At 43.5% G+C, this 24,361-nt stretch overlaps 2 protein-coding genes across 3 annotated transcripts in view; both read right to left on the bottom strand.

Annotated features, from left to right (window-relative positions):
* The window catches only part of Rpl17 (ribosomal protein L17), a 390,846-nt gene that overhangs the window by 234,762 nt on the left and 131,723 nt on the right, over positions 1-24,361 (bottom strand). The gene's annotated exons all lie outside the window — the stretch shown is intronic.
* Positions 1-24,361, bottom strand: part of Dym (dymeclin) — a 262,842-nt gene that overhangs the window by 150,500 nt on the left and 87,981 nt on the right. For both annotated transcript variants that reach the window (XM_051163665.1, XM_051163666.1), the window contains exons 11-12: positions 22,923-23,036; positions 21,543-21,637 (exon numbers count right to left, since the gene is read on the bottom strand). In XM_051163665.1, coding sequence (XP_051019622.1) covers positions 21,543-21,637; positions 22,923-23,036 — 209 coding nt within the window. The remainder of the gene's footprint in view (positions 1-21,542; positions 21,638-22,922; positions 23,037-24,361) is intronic.

Raw genomic sequence — 24,361 nt, 5'->3', positions numbered from 1 at the left:
GTTTCTAAGAACATGAGAATTTCAGCTTGTATTTTAAGATCTGATCAGTTTCCCTTATAAAACTAAACACACACACACACACACACACACACACACACACACACACACACACACACACCAGGTGGGGGGGAACTTGTATACATTGATTTTTGGCATACTACCAAAGCAAATCAGACATTTGAAAATAAATTTTAAAAAATTTATAGCCACTAAGTGTCATATGCCAGGTGCCTAAAAATATTGATTAGGCAGGGGGAACTGAACCGGTATTCATTAAACACACCATTGTCCCTTGTTTTAAAGATACTCTAACAGGTGTGAACAAAGACATCAGTTCATTGCCAGCATTTCTTTCTACATGGCATGTATGCCAAAAAAAAAAAAAAAAAAAAACCCAAACTTTTGACTTTGAACAATGAAACAATTTTAAAAGAAAAGTCACAGCCCTCCATTACAGACATTTGCTCTGCAAGTGCTAGTATGGCCTCGCAGCATGTGATGCTGGCTGGGTTCCAGCAATGTTGTGTGCTCTATGTTTTAAAACTGTACTTCTATGTGTTAGTAGCATGTTACTGTCTGCCCTTCTCATGGTCTTATACTCAAGTTGGAAACTGCACCGAAGCAGACAGTTCCTGCAAACTCCCTTCTAACAGCTGAGTTCAAATGAAGGGAGTACTACAGAAAAAAGGACTACGCTGACTTAAGCATTATTTCTTGATTAATTTGTTTACAATTTCTTTTTCAAAAGCAATTCAATGTCACTATCATCCTCCTTGTATCAGAGGAAGTGTGAACCGCCAGAGGACACGTCAGATGACTTCCACAGACACCAAGCTGGGTCCGGTAGGGGTGGAGTGCAAGGAGGGAAGCAAGACAAAGCACATGCTCACACAGGAGCAGCCATCGAACAAACAGCTCTGCCTGATATCTTAAAGCATGTGCCTCCGTGAGGCATCTGAAGAGATCCGATACTTGGTGTATAAAATCTAGTCACTGAGGAACACTGGCACTGACTGTGACCCTGATTCAGAGTGTTCTTCAGGCCACGCTTATCTATCTACACTGAATAATCTTAGGTAGGAACATGACGAATGCAGTGGAAAGATTGGGTTTATAAAGAAAGTGGTATAAAATAGCTATTCAACACGCTTTATGACCATCAAAAAGTTTGCTCACTTTTAAAGTCAATGTATTTTACAAACTCCCTCTTGACAAAAGGATTTATTGCTACTGTAAAATTCTCCCAAGAACGTAAGCTTTGATTCTTCACCATGCATTGCCACAAGTGTTAGATCAGTGACGTGAGATAATCTTGAGCCAGAAAATAAAGCCAGTTCTGCTGAGACTCAGTATTTATGTCCCATCCTTTCTGAAGGGCTAGAAAAATATAATCAAGATAAAATGCTATATAATTATAAGTTAAAAATCTACTGGCGTCATTAAAAATCAGAATAAATATTCCCAGAGAGAAAAATCACACTAACAACTCATGAATAGAGGATCATCTCAGAATAATTTCTAAGCCTTGGTCATGGATGTACCCCAAAGTATCCATGCATCCCTGACCCAGTTACCTCTACAGGTGATAAACACCTGCCCGCGCACGTGCGTGCGTGCGTGTGTAGAACAACAACAACAACAAAAAAGCCTGCCCTGGGTCTCCCTAGATCAATGCCTTTGTCTGCTTAATGGATGTGAGAAACCAACTGCCACAGTAACTGAGTGATGTCGTCCCAATATGTTAAAATAGGAAAACATAGCCTTTTAAGATTTTTGAATTCCTATGATTAGCTTCAAATCCTATGCTTCTGGAAATATGGAAGTTCTGCCCCTGGGTTCAGCACCTGCCTCCCTGGAATGTTCTGCCCCATCTGGCCCCACCAAGCTCCCACAGCTGCCATCCTGTGGTGGGACCCTTGACGACTTCAGGCATATCTTGGTGCTTTTCCTCCAAGGTGCTGCATTGCTCACTGCCTTCCTGCCACCCTCAAGCATAAGCTCTTTGAGGACAGATTCTGAACTTTTATTATTGTTTCCCAAATAGCCAGCACAGTGCTTGGCAATGAAAGCATGTTGTTCAGTGATTTACAGGAGAAAGACTGGCAAAATCAACATTCTACAGTCAACCATCTAAAGTTGGCTCGCTTATGGAGTTTCAGGCATCACATTACCCTTATATTATTCTGACAACCACAGTTCAGGTTGGGATACGAATTGGAGTCATAACCATAAACATAAAATTGCCTCCTTCCTCAGTACTGAGCAAAGGTCTATGAATTAGAGACAACAGGAACGCACACACAGTAACTTCTAAGGTCTTAACTGTCTTTTGTTTTGTTTTTTACCAAACCCATAATCTCTCCACTTTGCAGAAATGCAAAGGGTTTAATCATTTTAGCCATCGCAGGCACACAAACAGAATGGCCTAGTTAGTCTCATGGTTGACAACATGCAATAACTGCTAGGTATTTCCACTCTCAGTCTAGGAGTTACTGTGGACTTTCTGGTGTGAAATTAGCAGTACTTTCCACAAATCTACAACTAAGGTGCATCATAATAGTCAACCTACCTTTAGATACAGAAATTGTAAGTGCAGGTCTAGAAAATGGGCAAAATGGTGCAGAAGGGATCATGAAGGGAGGGGAGGTTAAGTCCAGACAGGAATGCAAGGCCAAGCATTTACCGGGTCCTGTCTCAGAGGAGAAAAGCAAGTTCAAGGAAGATCTCTGTCAGATGGAAGAAACCAAGGTTGCTATCTCACACTGTGAAGTTACCAGCTTTCAGACTCCTTCCTTCTCACAGTCCATGAGATCATAAAAACTAAATGACAGTTACTAAGTGGTTATGGTCTAGGTGAAGATTCAAAATATAAATATCCAAAATTCAGATGACAAGAGGATTCTACATATTTACTATTTGACAAAAGGATGATGAATCTAGGACAATCCAAGCTGCATGAAAAGGGACGGGGGTACTGAAGGCCATGAGGAGCTATGTATCAGGAGGGAAATGAAAGGGCGTCATGGAAGACTCTAAGAGCGGAAAGAAGCATGCCAGGTAGAAATGTATGTGCAGGATGGATAGGCGGATGCTGTGAACGGAAGTGTATGAAGGGTGTCGGCAGCTCTAACAGAGAATGTGAGAGGATGAGAGCTGGAGCTGACCTGCAGCAGAGAGCGCACCTCAGAAGATGCCCAGCAGCACTAGTCAGTGCTGAAACAAAAGCCGCAAGGCGGCACCACACACCTATGAAATGGCGATCACATTAAGACTAACTGCTGGTGAATACGTGGAGTAACTGGAACGCTCACAGATGCTAACAGCAATCAAATGGTACGGCCACTTTGCAAAAGACTTTGGCAGTTTCATATAAAGTTAGACGCAGAAATTGCCACTCAACTGACAAACACCACTCCCAGTATTTACTCAAGAGAAATGGGAACTTAGGTTCCCACAGAAATCTCCATATAAATATTTATGGCAACTTCATAACACAATTGCTCACACATGGAAACAACCCAAATGTCCTTCAATGGGTGAATGGATAAACAGCACAGCCATAGAAGAGAATACTGCTCAGTAGTAAAGGAATGATAACGCACGAACAGGGCCAGCACTCCATACTCCTCAGACTCACACTATACACCTTCATTTACAGTGAACTAGCAAAGGGAAACTGCACAGAACGGGGTATGGATTGGCAGAAAGTTCTAACACATATTTAGAGACAGAAATTGTCTTTATTTTGATTGTGATGACAAATCTTAGTTCATCATACACTGAAGAGGGAAATGTTTTGGTTTGTTTTTCAAGACAAGGTTTCTCTGTGTAGCCTTGGCTGTCCTGGACTTATTTTGTAGACCAGGTTGGCCTCGAACTCACAGAGATCCACCTACCTCTAAGGAGTGTGCCACCACTGCCAGGCTGAAATGCTTTCTTATAAATAAAATAAATTAAGAATTAGAAACAAGGCCGGAGATGGCTTGTGGCTAAGAGCATGTACTGTTCTTCCACAGGGCCTGAGTTGGTCTAGCACCCACGTCAGGGCCTCATAGCAAACTGCTAACTCTACCTCCAAGGGGTCTTTGGGGCACCGGCACTCAAATGCATGCACATGATTAAAAATAAGTAACTATTAAGAAGGAATTAGAAACAATGGTCTTCTGTGGCAGGGCTATCCTCTGTTTGTCGAGTACATCACAGTATCTGGGGAGAAAGACACTCGGAACACAGAGTGCACACTGTGCCTTATGTCGTGTGCAGGTGCAGGCCATTGCCTTTAAGTGAAAACCTCTAAGATCAAGCCATTTTAATGTCTGCACTCTTCTCACATTTCTTACCCCATTTCACCCTCAAATTACTCTTACTAGTCTCAAAACAGAGCTAAGTTCTATCAGACAAGTGGAAATAAAATTGGGTGCTTACTGTATCCACAGAAATTTCCCAGTTTCCTACCAAAAACAAACTATGTTGAAGTAGGAATGAAAGAAAGCTTGCCGCACCCTGGTGAACTGCAACGGCTCATTCACAGCATCTGTGCATCCAAACAAACAAGAGGCTTATTAAAGGAATTCCTTCTCAGGGTCTTAATGGAAGTCAGAGGAAACAGTCAATGAGGCACTAAATATTTAATTCACACACTCTCTGTACTTGGTTTGGTAGTCTGAAATAGATGCCTTATAATTAATAAAGAAGATTTTCTCCAGAAGAATCTATATTCTACTCCCAATAGATAAAATTCTACAGAGTAGATAGATATAAGACTAAATATCAAAACCAGGCCTAAAAGCCAATAATGTACACAGAAATAACAGACCAAAGCTTGTATCTCACAGCCCCATTTAAAAATGCACACATACTAAAAAATGCTATTATTCTAAGAATGCTATCACAGAGAAACTCAATGAATCCTAAGGCTCGCCCTAGTGAAACATCTTTCAAGAAGTGTGTTCCATTCCCCCTTAGTTATTCACTCTTGTGTCTATCTGTCCAAGAAAACACACACACACACACACACACACACACACACACACACACACACACACACACACACACACACACCCCTTTCCTCAAATGCAGCTGGAATGAGAGTATGTACAACAGAAGAAAGGCATAACAGAGCTGCCTGGGAAGAGTAGGGCAGGTGTCCCAGAGCCCTAGCTGTCCCTGTTGTCACCAGCAAGGAAAATGAGACATTTTCAGGAGAGCACAAACCCATGCTTTAAACTCACTGAGTAAGGACACCGGATAATCTTGAACTGGGCCAGCTCTGTGCCCCTCAGATCAACAGAAGCGCCTCCTTACCTTTACCTGCTTCTCCTGTGGCCTAAGACCTAATTCTTTCACAGGTTTGGTGGAATAGGAGTCATGGTGTGTGTATGTATGTATGTGTGTGTGTGTGTGTGTGTGTGCGCGCGCGCGCGCGCACCTGTGGTAGTCATACACACTTTCCTACACTGTTCAGCGTGGAAGCTTCTGATACAAGATTGTCACCAGCTTGTTCACTGTGGGAAACAAAATAGGGTGGAGTGGATATGTTTGTACCTGGTGCCTCCGAGCTAGCAGTAATCTAGAATCAGGTCTGATGAAATAAGCAGTCACCAAAATGCTTAGCTGTAGCACACTTCTGCACTAGCATACCTGGAACTGAACATTTATCGGAGGAATCTTAGTCAAAGTCCAAATAAAAATCACTAACTGGATTTGAAGTGGGCCACAGCAGCATGCTCACCAAAAGGGACAGTGGTTGAAGACAAAATTTCAGAACCGTTCATGACATCAAATTAGAAACACGTAATTCCTTCACAAATAACAATCAGTTCTATGTGTGTCCTCCAGGCCTTTGATGGCAGCTAGATGATGGATTTGGTTACTGCACCTACTGAAACAGGCTGTCTTTTTTTTTAATTGAAAAATGAAATCATTCATATTACATCTCAATTGCTGTCTCATCCTGTGCATCCTCCCATTCCTCCCTCCCTCCCGCTTTCACTCCATTCCCCTTCCCTATAACTGTGACTGAGGGGGAACTCCTCCCCTTGAATGTGATGCTAGGGTATCAAGTCTCTTCTTGGTAGTCCGCTATCCTTCCTCTGAGTGCCATTGGGCCTCCCCATCAAGGGGACATGGCCAAATAAGGGGCACCGGAGTTCGTGTGAAAGTCAGTCCCCAGTCTCCACTTAACTGTGGAGAATATTCTGTCCCTTGGCTAGGTCTGGGTAGGGGTTTGATGATGACTGCACATATTGTCCTTGGTTGGTACCATAGATTGAGCAGAACCCCTGGGCCCAGATCTGCCCATCATAGTGTTCTTCTTGTAGGTTTCTAGGACCCTCTGGATCCATCTCTTTCCCTATCTCCTATATTTCTCCCACTTTAGGATGTCCTCACCACTATCCCATTTTCCTGGTAAGTAAAGACTTTCATGAGACATACTCCTTGGCCTAGTGTCCAGATATAAGTGAGTATATACTATTTGAGTCTCTCTGCTTCTGGGTTAGCTCACTTATTGTCAGGAGCCATAGGACCTTGCCTGACCTGCCCCAGCTGGGTGAGAGGCCCTGCTGGCTGAAAGCCACAGCTGTCTGCATATTTGAGATAATTATTCTGCCTGGCAACCACAGAAGATCCAGCCTGACCTTGAGAAAGAGAACATTCGGTGTATCGCGACTTCTGAATAATCGCCCCCTCCTCATTTGCTGCCCTTGAGGCCTGGCCCAGAAGATTTTGTAACTTTCCACTGCATTCCTTCCTGCCCTCGCCCTCCCTGAAGCTCACTTTAAATTTGATTACCCCCTTACAATAAACGGCTCTTGACAAGCAATGTTTTCTTGGGCCCTGTCTCTCTCTCGCCCATTCTTTATTCACAGGTCGCGACCCTCCTCGCTTGCCCTCCGAATAACTGGACCCGCGGGCCTGGAAAACTTATTATGATCATTTCTAGTTCAATCCATTTGTCCACAAATTTTGGAAATTCCTTGTTTTTAATAGCTGAGTAGTATTCCATAGTGTAAATGTACCAGTTTCTTCATGCATTCTTCTACTGAGGGGCATTTAGGCTGTTTCCAGGTTCTAGCTATTATGAATAAGGCTGCTATGAACATGGTTGAGCATATGTCCCTGTTGTATGCTGGAGCATCTTCTGGGTATATTCCAAGGAGTGGAATAGCTGGGTCTTGAGGAAGCCCTATTCCCAGTTTTCTGAGATAGTCAGGCTGTGAGTCATAAGCCCTCACTTCGCTGAACTTTCCTCGGCTGGAACCCTCATCCAGCCGGCCCACGGCCCAACTCTCCACCAGCAGGCTTGCTCCAGCAGGCCATACAAACATTCTCCCGGATTAAAGTGAATGTCTAATTCTTAAACTGTACTTCAAGGTATTTTTTCAAAAGATAAAATCTTAAGACAGTATAGGAATTAAAGATCCAAATGGTGCAAAGTGCACGAACTGGTTCCAGTCTGGGGGTTACATGCCATTTGCAGCACGGCTGGATGAAGAAGGGATCCTCTGAAGCTTTAGGAAGAGCTTCCCTCACTCAAAATGTCATGTGGGGAGGAACGTTTTGATTCATTCAAAAAATAATTACTAATGTTTTCTCTGTAAAAGCACCGTGCTGTGTTCAAGAACAGAAAAACAAATCAAGACTAGATGCTCTTTTAGGGACAGAAACTTGGTGCTCATTTGTCAAGTTACATAGATTGCTTATTTATTGATTTTACTTCATTGTGACCCTAAGGGCCTTTAATTGCTCCTGAAGACATTGAGCCTCTGGCCTCCTAGCTTCCAGTGAGGTAAATGCATTTGAGGGGGCGGGGCTGTCTGCTGTCCCCTGGTGATACCCTTCTCTTTGTTTCTAATAGATGTCTCAGCTGGGCACTGCTGGATAAAGAGATGGTCACAGCTTACTAGAGCTCTTCAAACCTGCAGGGCACCCCAGAGCCCCATCTCATCTTGTATTTGTGTTTCTCCCTCTACCCAGTGTCTTCATCTGAAATGCCACTGGAAGCCTAACAAGGAAGATGAGGCCTCAGATGATGGCCATCACTATAAAGAGTTTGAGTCTGAAGAAATTGTGATAGACAGAATGTTACCCACCAAAAGAGGGTTGTGTCCTAATGGGGGGAAAAAAAAAAAGCTCTGTGCAAATCAAGTGGAATGAACAGGATCAGAGTGTAGTTCAGTAGCAGAGTATTACCTGCATAACACCAAAGATTCCATCCTCAGCACTTCAAAAAAAGGAGCCAGGAATAACAAGTATCATTCAGATTGCAGAACAGGATGAAACAAGATGGCTAACTATAGGAGTCTGGTGCATTTCCCTCTACAATAGTGCCAATAAGTGCAGCATGTGCAGTAAGCGCAATATGGAGCAGTAAGTGCAGGATGGAGCAGCAAGTGCAGCAAGTACAGGATGGAGCAATAAATGCAGCATGGTGTAGTAAGTGCAGTGTGGAGCAGTAAATGCAGTGTGGAGCAGTAAGTGCAGTATGGAGCAGTAAGTGCGGTGTGGAGCAGTAAGTGCGGTGTGGAGCAGTAAGTGCAGTGTGGAGCAGCAAGTGCAGCAAGTGCAGGATGGAGCAGTAAGTGCAGTGTGGTGCAGTAAGTATAGTGTGGAGCAGTAAGTCCAGTGTGGAGCAGTAAGTGCAGTGTGGAGCAGTAAGTGCGGTGTGGAGCAGTAAGTGCAGTGTGGAGCAGTAAGTGCAGTGTGGAGCAGTAAGTGCGGTGTGGAGCAGTAAGTCCAGTGTGGAGCAGTAAGTGCAGTGTGGAGCAGTAAGTGCAGTGTGGAGCAGTAAGTGCAGTGTGGAGCAGTAAGTGCGGTGTGGAGCAGTAAGTCCAGTGTGGAGCAGTAAATGCAGTGTGGAGCAGTAAGTGCGGTGTGGAGCAGTAAGTCCAGTGTGGAGCAGTAAGTGCAGTATGGAGCAGTAAGTGCGGTGTGGAGCAGTAAGTGCGGTGTGGAGCAGTAAGTCCAGTGTGGAGCAGTAAGTGCAGTGTGGAGCAGTAAGTGCGGTGTGGAGCAGTAAGTCCAGTGTGGAGCAGTAAGTGCAGTATGGAGCAGTAAGTGCGGTGTGGATCAGTAAGTGCGGTGTGGAGCAGTAAGTGCGGTGTGGTGCAGTAAGTGCGGTGTGGAGCAGTAAGTGCGGTAAGTGCAGTGTGGAGCAGTAAGTGCGGTGTGGAGCAGTAAGTGCAGTGTGGAGCAGTAAGTGCAGTATGGAGCAGTAAGTGCGGTGTGGAGCAGTAAGTGCGGTGTGGAGCAGTAAGTGCGGTGTGGTGCAGTAAGTGCAGTGTGGAGCAGTAAGTGCGGTAAGTGCAGTGTGGAGCAGTAAGTGCAGTGTGGAGCAGTAAGTGCGGTAAGTGCAGTGTGGAGCAGTAAGTGCGGTGTGGTACAGTAGGCTAGAGACTTTACATTATCAGTCTCTTATAATGAAGGAAATCTGCAAGCAAAAAGTGCTTAAACAAATTTAGTCTTCAACACAAGATACTTGATACTTGATTTCTAGATATATGAGGAACATAAAATGCATATAAAATACTATTTATAGGGCTGGGGGTGTAGTTTAGTTAGTAGAGCACGTGCTAGAATGCAGGAAGCTTTGGGTTTTATATATTTGTAATCGCAGTACTCAGGAGGTAGAGGCAGAAAGACCACTATTCAATTATCCTTGGCTGCACAGTGAGTTTGAGACCAGCCTGAGATACATTTTAAAAAAGAATTTATGCGAACAAACCCTCAGTAGGTAAAGATGCTTGCTGGCAAGCCTGAGGATTTTAGTTCAATCCCTAAGTCTCACATGGTAGAAGAGAACTGACTCCTCCAGTTGTCCTTAGTATGTGTGCTATGTCATGTGCCAGGCTCTCACACATAAACAAACATGTCTTAAAAATTCATAAGTGCTACTGTAACTTTTCCCCCCAGAAATAGGGTTTCTCTGTGTAGCCTTGTCTGTCCTAGACTTGCTTTGTAGACCTTGGACTCACAGAGATCCACCTGCTCTGTCTGCCAGAGTACTGGGATTACAGGCGTGCACCACGCACCCAGTCAAAATATAGTAGTTTAATCACATTTTCCCCTATGTTTTATTGACATTTCATGTGTCACTCTGTATAATCTAAAAAGTACTGTAAAGCCTTTTGGAGATGTGGCTCCATGGAAAAGCACTTGTGTAGCAGGCTGAAGGGCCAGCACGCAAGACCTCTAGAAGTGAAAAGGGGCGGGGGAGGACAGGAAGAGGGAGAAAGGCACAGGGTCAGACAGAGAATGACCAAGACCTCAACCCTCTTAGAGGGGGCTTCTAGGGCATGCTCTCCTGCGAGGGTGGTCTGTGAAATATGTGAGCATATGTGACAAAGCACGCAAATAGCCATTTTCAGTCACGCCAGTGGTGTTTCAGAAGTGCTTCAGTTCCATCCATTATGTCCCACTACGTAAACCAGTATGTGCAAAGATGGAACTCTGTATAAGTGACAACCCAGAAAGAAAAGGAGGCTGGGGAGAATTCTCAATGCAAGCAGGCAATTATTAAAAACTGAAACAAAGCCTTTTACAAGCTGGCAGTGGAAGCAGACAGGAGCACACGGAGTGACTGCCCCCAAAGCTGCCTGCACTGGCCCGGGTGTGAGGACTCCTGACGCCAAGGGAGCAGGTGAAGAACACAAGACACACAGTAATAAGCAGCAGCAGGCTAGGGGAAGCAGATATGCTCTGTGAATTTGCCTTAGGTAGGCAACCTGAGGAGTTAGTCATCTCAGCCGAACATGCTCTTCCCTCCGTCTGCACCCTTTCCCCTGCTTCTTACTAAAGCACACACACACCTCTAACCCAAGAGCGGAGACTGCTCTCCCCCTTACAGGAAGGACTATCTTGTAGCCTCTCTTCTGGTATTATCCCTCCCTCCCCTGACTCATTTTTTGTTTTTTCTAGACAGGGTTTCTCTGGGTAGCCCTGGCTGTCCTGAACTCACTTTGTAGACCAGGCTGGCCTCAAATTCACAAAGATCTGCCTGCCTCTGCCTCCCAAGTGCTGAGATTACAGATGTGCACCACCACGCCCAGCTCTGGTATTATCTCTTAATAAAACCTTCACTCAATACTTTGAGGCCATTACGCTTGTAACATTGGAGTATGAAGGATACATATATTGTGAAAACTGCCTACAAAACTCTTCATATAACACAAACTATCATTTTTTAAAATCACAAATGAACAGGAAATTATGTAATGCTATATATCATGATTTTAGCTTAAGAAGTACTATAAGACTTAGGAGCACAGCTCAGTGGAGAAGCACTTGCCTAGCATGTAGGAGCACAAGGAAAAGAGGAGGAAACAGTGATGATCACTTGGGAGTTGGCATTGTGGATGTCTTCAAGCCCTGTCTACATTTTCTACAGTGTGCATATATGGTTTGGACTTCTATAAACTGTTATTTTGGGGAAAACATTTACTCTAAAATTATTATTTATATGGCTTGCATTTTTGTGGGTACTTGGAATACAAACAGAGGGCAAAATGACGATGGATGGCCTCCTGGAGCGTGCATGGTAAGAGGAGGGAGATATTCAGAGGGAAGTGTGGCATTCTACCCACCCCATAACCACTCGTAATGGCTTCTCATGTATCCTTCCAGAGTTTCTGCATGTAAACAAGTGAATCTGATTTCTCCCCTTACTTACACTAAACACACAAACACACACACACACACACACACACACACACACACACACACACACACACACACACAGTTCTATACCTTGGGGTTTTGTTTGTGGAGGTCTGAGGCTGACACAGTGGGCCTCTTTGATTATACTCCTGATTCAATGAGAGAGGGTCTCCCAACCAAACCTGTAGTTTGTTGTTTCAACTAGCCCAGCTGGCCATTTTGCTCTGGGAAATCTGTTTCTGCCTTCTAAGTGCTGGGATTACAGTGAGTTCCACATCTGCTAGGCATTTACGCGGATGCTTGCTGGGCCAGTACCTCAGCCACTGAGCCATGTCCCCAGTCACTATGCCCTGCTTTCTTCACACAGTGTGCTCAGGTCTTCCCTCCGTTGTCACTCCTTTTCTTTTCAGCAGCACTGCTGAATCAAATGTGTCTACACTGAGATAGCTGAAAAGTTAAAACAAAACCTGCCACAGATAAACACACCCACTGTCAAAAGGCAGTGGAACTAGATTTTGCACACAGCGCCACCACTGCGGTCTGAGAGTGCCAGCAATGGGTCTGCCTGGATGACAGGGAAATGCACATCAGCCAAGTTTGCAAGGTCCATTTTTTTTTCTATGTAAAGTGAAATCATGCCTTTAAAAATCAGAACTTATCAACACATCAGCATCCTGTTCTCAGCAATCCAGTCCATACCCAGGGTCTGGGTACTTGCAGGCAGCTACGGATCTGGCTTGAATTTGTTTAATCAGGTAAGTACTTCTTAACTTGTGAATGGTAACTGAGTGTGATTAGTTCTCTGAAGCCTAACCCATGGCCTGGTACAAACCCAGCATCAAATGAAATGCTTGCTGGAAAAAGCAAAATCCAAAGCTATTTTCCTTGGCAGCTGCAGTGCAACAGCACCACCAAGGGGAGCTCTGCTGCAGCACCCCATCCAATTTCCTCCCAAGAGGATACCAGCCACAGTGAGAGGGAATTAACCCTAGCTGAGCTAGGCTTCGAAGTGCTCTCCAAGCTCTACTTGCCAAGCTGAGGGGTGCCCTGACAGAGTGAGCATCCAGCCAGCATAGCCCTGGACTCCCACAGATACCCAGTTACTGCCTTGGCTGCACCTTGGTGTATAGTGAGCATGTCCCTCCCAATGGAAACTGACATAGACAAACATTTACATTAAACAGGAATCAAGGGAATAAAAATGCAGACTACACTTTAAATTTGATTCAGCTTAGATATTTTAAAAGTTTGGGCAGAAGTATAGATTTTTATCTTAGCCCAGGACTTAAGAATAAAGTCATTTATTATACTAGATACACTGGAGAATAATTTATGAAACCAAATTTATTAGGGTTATTAAGGTACCCACAAATGAGCTGTGCCTCCTTATATTTGTGCACCTCATGGTCCTATGACCTGCCTTTGACTGATTAAAATGTGGTAGAAACAATGGTCTCAGATAGATGGTCTAGATTGCAAGAAAACATACAGTCTCTGCTATTCCTGAGATAGCCCTGCCCAGGAATAGGTCATACTACATGGCAAGGTCACCCAGAACACTGAGATGCTCCAGCCAACACCTCAACAGGCCCTTGGCTGGCAGCTAGTATCTAAAGCCAGCCCACTATGCTTCCTGCTTCACTACCCTCTACTTGAAAACACACAAGCGATCTCAAGTGCATACCACCCAGCTAGGCAACCAGCCCACAACCCTGAGAGATGATTACAAACTCTCCTTTAATAGGGAGCCCAGGGCACTGTGTCATCAGGTAGTTAGCACACACTAACAGGCAGCCCAAACACATTGTTGGCCATACCAACAGCAAGATGAGCAGTAAGCTTAAAAAAGTTTGCCATCTATGACTCTTTAAGAGGCCATGAGTTCCCCAGAGAATAAAAATGATTTATATATAGCCCCTTTCTATTCCCTATCTTCTGAATAAATATTTATTAAATGGAAGAATGAATAATGCAGACACAGCTAAGTATTGATTATATTGATGGAAGGAAGTAAGGACATAACTAATTCAGAAATAATAGATGTTTAAAAGTGTCTACAGCAGGCTTGTAATTCACACACTCCCATGCACTCTACCTACGCTATCTTCTGGAAGGGCACTGGAGCAGACAGATCTCTCTCCATTGCAGAACCCCTTTAGGCTTTTATAAGATGTCTCAAGAGTCCAGATTATGTTTCCATAGATGAATTTCATGGATAGATATTAAAATTGAGAGTAACTGAAAATGTGCATCAGTTTCTTTAAATATAAGAATGAAAACTTTGTATGTTGACATAATACATTTAATAAAAATAACTCTTTAGTCATATGAAAAATATTGCTTCACTGAGTTTACAAGGGAGAGCTCCTAAATGTTGACCTATCGAATCACACAGTATGCTCCACAACCCGCATTTGTTACCATCATCATTGGTATCACAAAGTGTTCAAGTTACCAGGAAGCAAACTAAATTCTAATTTCTAACTTTGCTATTTGCAACCACCACCCACAGTGGTTTTGTTTGAAGGGATGAGCTCATTTAATTCATTTTAAAGAAAATGCTAAGTCTAAATAACCATAGACTGTCTTTTTGTGTTAAAATTACATCCCGCCCAACAAGTGGTTAGTTGTCACATTGTGTGCTTTTCTGAAGACAATCAATACAGAGCAGGGGACAGATGTGTGCTGGGGAAACTTTTTATCACAGAAGACATGAAAACCACAAGCACTCAAGCCAACTGTCACTACAATTCCTCTCCCTTACAGTCTTGTCAGGGACATTTTAAGTGAAAATGGCTTTGCTTTCTTGCTGCAAGTATGGTGGATGGAAGACATAGTGGGCACTAGTACAGTGTGAGTGGGTTTATGATAAGGCCTTAGGGAAGGCGCAGTGGAAGCTGGGATGGCGCAGGTGGGCTTATGCTAAGGTTTTAGCAGTTTTGTCAGTGATTGTTACAGTGAAAATGGCAAAGGGGGTCTGATTCTAGGCCCTTCAGGGCTCGTAACCACACCTAAAGCAAGACTGTGTTGAAGTGATTAAAAAAAAAAAAAAACTATCAAGTTCATGAAGTGAGCATATATATCATTCACTCTAAGGTAGTACATATCCACAGTCCCTTCCATGTGGGAGGTGGGGGCAGGAAACACACACACACACACACACACACACACACACAGTCTCTCCCAGTACTTATCAATGTTGAGGCTGAAGAAACACACACCAAGCTGTTTGATGCAGAGTAATTTTACAGTATCTCCGGCCTCCTTTCCTCACCTCTTAGAGAGCTAGTCACGTTCACGGAGCTGTCCCAGCTGCGAACAGTACTCACAGGCACTCTCAACAGACCAGCCATGAGCGCAGATGAGCAGGGCTAGAGACCGACTTTCTCTACTACTTGCAAAGGTACCAAGTCATAAACTGTGCTTACACTTTAATTCTAACAAACCAAATGCTGTCAAGAACTGTTCAAAATAATCCAAAGCAGAGAGGACAATGTGGGACTATCAATGACATAGAGTTGAGTGTGAACTGATCCTTTTTTTTTTTTAAGTGCATGCATGTGAACATATATATGTTCATCCCATGGCACGCATGCATGTGGAGGCCAGGGAACAACTTTTAGGGAGGTGGGTCTCTCTGAATTCAGGCTAGCCAGGGCTATATGGTGAGACCCTGCCTTCCAACAAACAACCACTTAGAAATAGAAGGCAGTACAAGATGTGGGCAGCCCACCGATGCAGGATCAAATCCCAGTGCTGTTACTTTTCTTAGACAAGTCACTTCTGAGACTTAAATGTTTGTTCCTTCACTGGAAACAACCGGAAACAATAGACATATAACTAAGTAACTCAATTGTCTATTTGATATTTACTATAAATGAGTCCTAACAACAACAGTAACAGGTAAGGTAACAGCGCCTCCTTGGGTAGCTCCCCACTGACACAGAACACTATAACAAGAGCTGGCAGGCTGCAGTGTGTGGCAGGTGCCAGTTGTGCAGAACAAGACAGTCTATGTGACATAGTGCTTCCTTCTAGCCACTCAGGATTTTAGGTACGTCCACTTAGAGGAACATATTTTACCATCATGAGCAAGACGTGGTAGGTAGCCTCTACCAAGGCCGATGCCCTGTTCTACCAATGCTGAGGGATGCTATCCAGCAGATGCTATCCGAGGCACTTTACATGTGCTAAATCTTTCTCTTTATGGCAGCCCTGGCAGGAATTTGCTGTTTTGTGAATGATGAAACTGAGAAATGCAAAACCAATGTTAAATGCTCAGAATGCTCCTAAGAGCTGCCACAGGATACATCTAGACCTCCTTTCCCGTTACCAGTCCCCAGCCATCCTCTCAGACCCTCTAAGGAAGCAGTCCCTGCTCCCTTGTTTGTTTCATCTCTCTGGGCCTCTTGATTCTCTTTAGTCTTCTGGATTTTCCCACTTCAGTTAACATGTTTGTCTTGGAAAAGGTACTTGTAGTGAGCCCATGAAATATGTCCAATATAGTGAGAAAAATGCTTTATTTAGAAATTTATTTGTAGCTGGGTAGTGGCAGCAGTACACACCTTTAATCCCCAGCACTCGGGAGGCAGAGGCAGATGGATGTCTGTGAGTTCGAGGCCAGCATGGTTTACATAGTGAGTTCCAGAATAGCCAAGGCTGCACAGAGAAAATCTGTTTTGGAAAATTAAAATAAACAAACAAAAAACTTACTTTGTTTTATGTCAGATAACATATTAATGGGTTAATGGGGAAGGGACCAAATGAGAAAGAGGGGGAAGGAATAAAGGAGTGAGGGGGGAAGGAAAAAGAAAATGAATGCAAACGAGCATGAACAAGGCCTAGATCTTTCATCTGCTGTGGCACTAGCCCTGCTCCATGAGCTGAACAACTGGTGTCTATATCCGCTTCTGCAATAATGTTCATTTGGATTAATTGTAGTTAACTGAAAGTTTTCACACTGCCATATGCCAAGTGGGAAAAGTTGTCAGAGATGATTTTTAAAGGTCTTTCTAAATCTATAATTTTATGATGCAACAAGATTTTTACCAAAATACCCTGGATCTGTCAGGGGCACTCAGATTAGGCTTTCAAGACTGAACACCAACAGTGAGCTGGAGATGCATTAGGACCACGTGGGAAGCAGGAGGCTGATGTGGCCACTCACGGTTTCCAGGACATAAATTCAATGGACAAGCGAGTGAGATAAAACCCAGAGCAGTCATCTCTCAACCACAGTGGCAGCCAGTGCGCAGCCACTTCCCGTGCCACAGGGCATGGTGACAAGTTGCCCATCAAGCAGTGACAGGCTTTCCATTAGCTTCAGAGATACTACCTAAGCAAAGGTTTCTGGGAAACACATCCCTTCTTGCCATGGATGTTTACAGAAGAAATAAGCTTGGGACATAGAGTCTTTCCCTGCAGCGGTGGGCAGACTGCTGCCACACAAAGCAAGGACACCTCCCTCAAAAGTCAAGATGGGCGTTTTTGCTTGAAGCCTATTTTAAGTGATGATGGAGAAACCTAGCTGAGCACAAGCAAGTGGGCGTGCACACATTTCCCCTCGTTCCTGGCTGTGGAAGTCATGTGACTAGCGGTTTTAAATTCCTGCTGCCTTGACTTTCCCATGACAGACTACAACCTGGAACTGTGAGTTAAATACACCCTTCATTCCAAAGTTGCTTCTCACCAGGACATCTTGTCCCGGAAGTGACAGCAGGACAGCCAGTGTCCACGGAGGTCTCACGCTCAGGGTTCCTTTCCTAGAACACAAAATACTGTGTGTGCTGTTGTCAGTCACTTTCTGTTGTGCTGCTCCAGGGTGGGAGGAGCAAGCCAAGGGAGTGAGGACACACTTGCCCTACTACTCTTGTGAGTAATAATTTATAGTAAGTGTGCAAAGAGACCATCAGATGCTTTGTTCTAGACCTAGAAGTCTTAAAACCTAAAAAAAGCCACAAAACTATGGCAGGTCAACTTTTTTGTTTAAAAGTAGGGTAAAAATAAAATATCAGGACTTATAATAGGACAGGACTGGGTGCTTGACAATCCATGGCTAAGAGGATGAAGTACACAGACCGTGTTTTCACACATTCCCGGTCACCTCTACAATCTATGTCACAGTCTAGAAAGTTCTAAGCAGGTTACTTTAATGGTTCATTTCTCATGTAGCAATCTTGTCCACAAAGGTCTCTACTTCCAAGAAATCAAATTCAGATAAACGTATGGTGTGTTGCTTTAAAAGCGAACATTCTAGCTGTGCCAGCAGTCTAAACTGGAATTTAAATCAACTATGAAGTTTTCACATGTGCCATCAAGTCTGCCAAGACACTGCTGTATGATATAGCAGCTCTCAACACAGTCACACGGCTCAATTAAAAGCTTAGACATTTCCACCTGGGAACTGCAAATGCTCCTAATGTAACTTCTTAAGAAAAGACTAAGCTGAAAGGCAAACCATGCCAAATTTCCCTAAAAAAACTTCACTGCCTTCAAAGTACCACTGCCACAGGAAGTACAGGGAGCCAGGTTTCTAAGACAAACATTTCTCCTTCCTTCCTTGGCTAATGCTCTGCCAAGATCAAACGAGGACCAGCAGAGACCACAGCAAGGAAAAAACTGGCGTCTGTGTGTGCCTAGGCACTGGGGAAGAACAAGTTCACTCTATTAAAAAGAGATCACATGAACTGTTGGAGTTTGGTGCATACCGCTCTTCGTGACTGCCGGCACTCTAGAGTCCTCGCAGATCACAAAACAAGACGGTATTAGTACAGACTTCTATCTACATCCAATGGCGTCTCCATCTTCATCCTTTAGGGAAATGCTGGCTACTGAAGGATACCTGCAGCACCTGGGAGGCTGAAAAGGCCGAACTTAGGTTCAAGTCACCCAGGCCACACAGTGAGTCCAAGGATAGTGCAATCCACACGAGAAATGGTATCGTTGGTGCCATCTCTTGACAAGGTGACTAAAGCCAGGAAGAGACAGGAAAGAGCTCTTGTGTACCAGATACCTGAGAGCAAAGCCTTTTCAGCAGACACCTCTGACAAGACCTTTCAGGCATGTGTACCCTACGGCCCAGGGGCCACATGCAGCTGAGGATAACTACAACTGTGGCCATGAAGAGTTACGAGGGTGGCCCAACACAGAACTGTTGATTACACATTTCTCAAGAGTAAAGAACGTGCCTGGCAATGTCACATTGCAATTTCAGAAGGTTAGAAATGCCTGGCAGAAGCAAGGAAATAACTCTAATTTCCCAAATTTCTTTTCAGTTGTCAATACACTAAAAAGAAAGGACCCGCAGTTTATTTGACTGCACGCTGCTGAGGGGGCATTCTACTGTATTTGTGTCTGCCCTCAGTTTCAGTAGTTGACCATTTCAAGCATGTCAACCTGTTCCCTTCTCACTTACTGCTTTATGGCATGACCAGAAGACCACCTAAGCCATATGGCCCATACGCTCAAGACTGAAAACTGCTCAAATGGAAGAAGGGATTATATACTTAGAAACTACACCAATCCCTTCTTGGGGTCTCCAGGGAAACTAACATTTGGAATTTTCATATGGGACAGCCCTTGGAAAACATTCATTATAAAAAAACTAATCTGAAACCATTGCAAACCTTCATATATGCAAGGCAGAAAAGGACCACAAGACAGCAGAGATCATTAAACTTGCAATACTGAAGTAAGCACAGGGCCAACAGTTAACTTTTAGAAACTAAGTTTCCTCATGATGCCAGCAAGACTACAGGCAATGAGGAGACTGTAACATTCATGGTAAGAAATAAAGCTCATGTTAGTACGCAGCCAGCTAACTGGTCAACCTCTCTCCACTTTACTACTAAGCAGTCCAATGTACAGATGTGAACTCAATTGTGGAGTCTCTGTAAAATAGTCTCTAATAAGTTCTGAAGACAGGTAAAGAACACAAGTTAGTTCTGAGTAATTATCAAAACTGATCCCAGCTCACCATACCTAACAGTGCTAACAAGGCTATGTCTAGAAAGGTGGGCCCTAGGGGAAACCTGCTATGACTATTCTCCTAAAAGGACATAGTATTAAAATGGCTTCTAATGACTTATTGCCACACACACAGACCAATGCACTGCTCAATTCTTACCAGAGAAGCTCCTTCTTGCAGTAGATGGCAAATAACAGAGACTCAGAACTGGTCAGAGCACGGCGAATGAGAGGCTTTGGCGTGCTCAGCCCTAAGTGGGATGTCTACATCATAGCCCTCCCCCCAATCTCAGGGATCTATACAGAAGAGGGGGCTGAAGGATTGTAAGAGTCAGAGGTGGTTGATTTCTTCAAGCAAACAATTATTTCTGGATACAATAGGGCAGGTGCATATATGAACTAACAATGATTGTGAAAACACACACAAAACCTGTGCAAGCTCAACTGAGGAACCCCTGGCAGGTGGTTGTTGCTGGGAGAGGTAAAGTCAATTTTCTTTAATGCTGTGATACCTGGTATATCAACTGCACTCCAGAGCAGGCCCCAGGGGCAGGAGCAACTGGCCAACACAAACTGGACTCAGAGAGGTTCCTATAAAGGGGGAGAACATGAAGCTGTGTGCGTAGGGAGGGGAGGACAGACTAGAAAGAGTTGGGGAGAGATGAAGATGATTCGAGGCCAGCCTGGGAGTCACAGTGAGACCCTATGCCAACAAAACAAAACAACAGCAACAACAACAAAAACCAAAAACCTCAGGGCTGGCGACAGCAGTGGAACCAAGATGTAAGCTAAGCAATGCCTTAGGTTCAATCACCAGTGTCAGAAGAACAAATTCTGCACGGTCCTAAGAGTAACAACTAAAGAAGAAATTACAGCTTCTATGATACATATTTTACTTGAAAACTGCTAAGACAACCCTGAGCTGCCTACTGGGAAACAAAAAATACCCACATATACTAGAAACTCCTGCAAATGGTATTTATGACTGGATAATTAACTTTTTTATCTTTAAAGATCATAGGCTTGGAAAAAGAGGAGGAGTGATGACGGGGGCTCCTGATGACCCCTGTTATGGCAGGCCAAATTATAGCTCCTCAGAAAATGTTAGTATGTTGTTTTACTTGGCAAAAGAAAACATGTAGCTATGGTTCTGTCCGGATAGTAAGATCGAGCTAGGGTTGTGGATGTGTGAGGTGGGGCCACGGCACCATCTAAGTGGAACAAAGAAAAACAAAAAGGAGGCCAGCGGGATGAGACCTGAGACAGACTCAACCACCCACTCCTGATGGTGGCAGAAACCACAAGTCAAGAAGCAAGGTGCTTCTAACTGCTGAAAAACAGACTCTCCCACAGAGCCGCAAGGAAAGAATACAGCTCCACCAACCTCTGGTTTTAGCCTATATAACAGTAATATAACAAATTTATGTAAATAATAGTGGTAATTGCTGAGGCAGTAACAGGAGATCATGACAAAGTTGAACAGCTAGGGAGAGAACCCTTGGTTGCAGAGTGCAGTTCAGTTTATGCACTTGCATCAACCCTAGCAACAACAGAAAATAAAAAGGCCAAAGACAAACACAGATACCTGTAAAGTAAAGTGTGCTGCTTTGTAAGACATTTAGTACAGTTCTTAAGGATTCATGTCAATTACTAACAAAGTACTTATGCCTCTGGAAAGCTAATACAGAACCTAAGATGTGGCCTAAGACTCTAGTTTATAGAAGGACCAAACACAATTGCCCCTGACTCTAATCAACAAGCAGGTTAGGGAATAAGATATTCTTAACCACATGGAAAGTAGTGGGAAATTGGGAAAAAGCTACCATTTTTGCACATGTTTAAAAAGGACACTTGCATGGTACCCATGTCAAAAGACCAGCCAAAAGGCAAAGTGCAGCGATTGTTTTAAAGTTTGTATTTACCTGATGATCCTCTGGGCAGCATACTGATGGAGAGAACGAAACTGTGCTGACATATTTGCTAAGGCTGCCAGGCAGTTTGTGTGCAGGTACTTGTCCTGTGGGGAAAGAGCAAGATTAACACAAACCTCTCTTCTCCACACTGCAAGGACGGTTGGCTGAAAGCAACACCCACCCAACTGTCCGAACGTTAGAAAAGGCCTAGGACCTGCATTCGTTAGTTCCCAGATCTGTACAGCACCAAGACTATACTGTTTCCAAATTCACTGGGAGGCCAGCCAGACGGCAGCAGGGGACTGCAGACGCGCCTTCTCGCCCCGGGAACACCGACGGCCACAGCAGAAGCACTGATGTGTGCTGCTCTAGACCCTCCCAGCCACACAGCATCTTCCTAAGACACAAGTACTTCCTCCTCCTAAAACAGAACCACCTCTATGATCTCAGATAAATAAAAATACTAATCGGACATACGTCTACACAAGCCCCACAGAGAGAAATACATGAAAACATTAAGAAAACAATGCCTTAGCTATGACTTCTACACATAGCTTTCCTTGGTAACATAGTTCTACTGACTAAGACCAAAGTTCTACAGAGTTTATCAGAATTGCTTGTTTTGATCCCCCAAAGTTTCAAGGCTTTTGATCTCTTGTATTTTGGGGAAGGGAAAGAGGTTTATTTTTCTTTGTTTTGAAGACAGGATCTCATGTAGTTTTGGCTGGTCTCAGGTCCTCTACGTATGTACACTGAGCATGACAGCACACATCTTTAATTCCAGCACTGGGGAAGCAGAGGTAAGTGGCTCTCCGAGTCAAGGACAGCCGAGTCTATATAGCCAGTGACAGGCCAGCCAGAGCTGCACAGTAATATCCTGTCTTAACAAAACCAAACAAAATTGCTATGTAGCTGAGGATGACCTTGGAGTGAACGGCATGGATGGCCATATCCCGTTTATGGAGTGCTGTGTGTGGCAGCTAGCACCTCCAGTTGAGCAACAATCCCAGCTCCTTGGACTTTTCTTCCTGATCTGAATTTGTATTTTCTCATGTTTGCATCTTTATGTATCCTTTTGTTGTTGTTTCAAGAAGGAAAACCAGTGTTATCGGTCTAGTAAGGGCAAGTTACAGCAGCTCTGATGTTCACTGCTTGCTTTCCATTTCATGCAAAGCATACTGCATAGAACAACCATTAAACATTAGGATAGACATTATAACAGAATCATGCAATATGGCAAGTGCTGATTTGAATTTTTCTAGCACATTCTATAATATTAAGTTTAAAATTTTTGGCACATTTCATAATCACAGTTCATGGGATTAAAATGTTTTGCGGTATGTTGTAAACACACTAAACAAAGGCAGAGAAATAGCTATGGATACTTACTCTAGTCCTGGTCATGTTGTACTGTATGGTTCTTATTACAACCAGAATTAGGAGGCTTCCCAGGGAAATTTCAGTTAAGACTCGTTCTGAATACCAAGTAATGTTTTTTAATATCTGTAATGAGGAAGAAAGGTGTAAAAATGACTCCCTTAGGAAAAAGGTGTATCTACCATTTTCTGGTAAGTTCATTTTGCTCTGAAGGTGGGTTAAGCATAAGAGTGACCTGAGCTCTTCAGTTGTCCTACGCAAATGGTGCTAGTAGGTTTACTTTTCTTACTTCTCTTCTCCTAAACTCATGGGGGAGAGAAGAGGACATCTACTAATATCATTAGGAGACGAAGAGGATGCACATGAAATACACACAGCACACAGACATGAGGAAGAGAAAAACAAACAGCTTAGCAATTAGAAAATGAAAGTAACACAGAGTAGGTGCTTAGAGGCAGAACTTTCCCAACAGGATGTAAAAACCTCTATAGATAATTAGGTGAGGCTAGGAACACCAGGAACCCAGCTAGGGAGAGACACCCAAGCTTCTCCTGGTGTTGTTCAGAGCTGCCAGCAGGTACCAAGGCAATAAAGGTTATCTTAGAAAAAGTATGCAAGGTGCTTAAAAGAAAGGTAATAAAACTCAAGGATTAACCAACCTGTATATGGATACATAGTACAAATTAATACATCATTACTAATCATGGATTATCCCAAGAATGGGAAGATTGCCTTAATATAAATTAAAAGACACATCACTCACAGTGTTATCAGATTGGAACACACACACACACAAATAAGACCAACATATATAAAGAATTCTTAAAAGCCACTAATAATATAAACAAGCCAACTTTAAAGGGTGTGCTATATAGGTATTTATATATCTCATAAGCATATAAAAATATACATGAGATGAAAGATGGTTTCTTTAACGAAGGGTGCTGGGAAAATGGAGTATCCACATGCCAAAAAATAAAACTAGTTCCCAAATTTTCACCCTGTACAAAAATCAACTCCAAATAGATCAGATGTGAAACTCTGAAACAGATAGAGGAAAAGTACCCCAAGACACAGGCAAGGCCTTCCTGACCAGGACTCCAGCTGCTCAGGAAACAATCTAGTCAAGAGACAACGTGCAGGAGGAGAGAAAGTCTTTGCTAGATACATGTCCCACAGAAGACTGATTTCTATAATCAATCAAACTCAAAATACTAAAAACAAGAAATCAAACAACTCAATCAACAACTGGATTAATAATATGAATAGATAATTCTAACAAAAGCCAAAATATACACAAAAATGTTCAACCTCATTGGTCATCAGAGAAATGCAAATTAAAACGACAAAGACACTGTCTCCTAGTCAGAACGGCAGACATTTAAAAACAATTAACAAATGCTAAAGATGGTGCAGAGGGAACACAGGGCAGCTGAGGTGACTCGGTGGGT

Source organism: Acomys russatus, chromosome 20 (assembly GCF_903995435.1).
Source record: "Acomys russatus chromosome 20, mAcoRus1.1, whole genome shotgun sequence".
Classification (NCBI taxonomy): domain Eukaryota; kingdom Metazoa; phylum Chordata; class Mammalia; order Rodentia; family Muridae; genus Acomys; species Acomys russatus.
The sequence above is the reverse complement of the archived record's forward strand: the minus strand, read 5'-3'. Positions and strand labels throughout refer to the sequence as shown.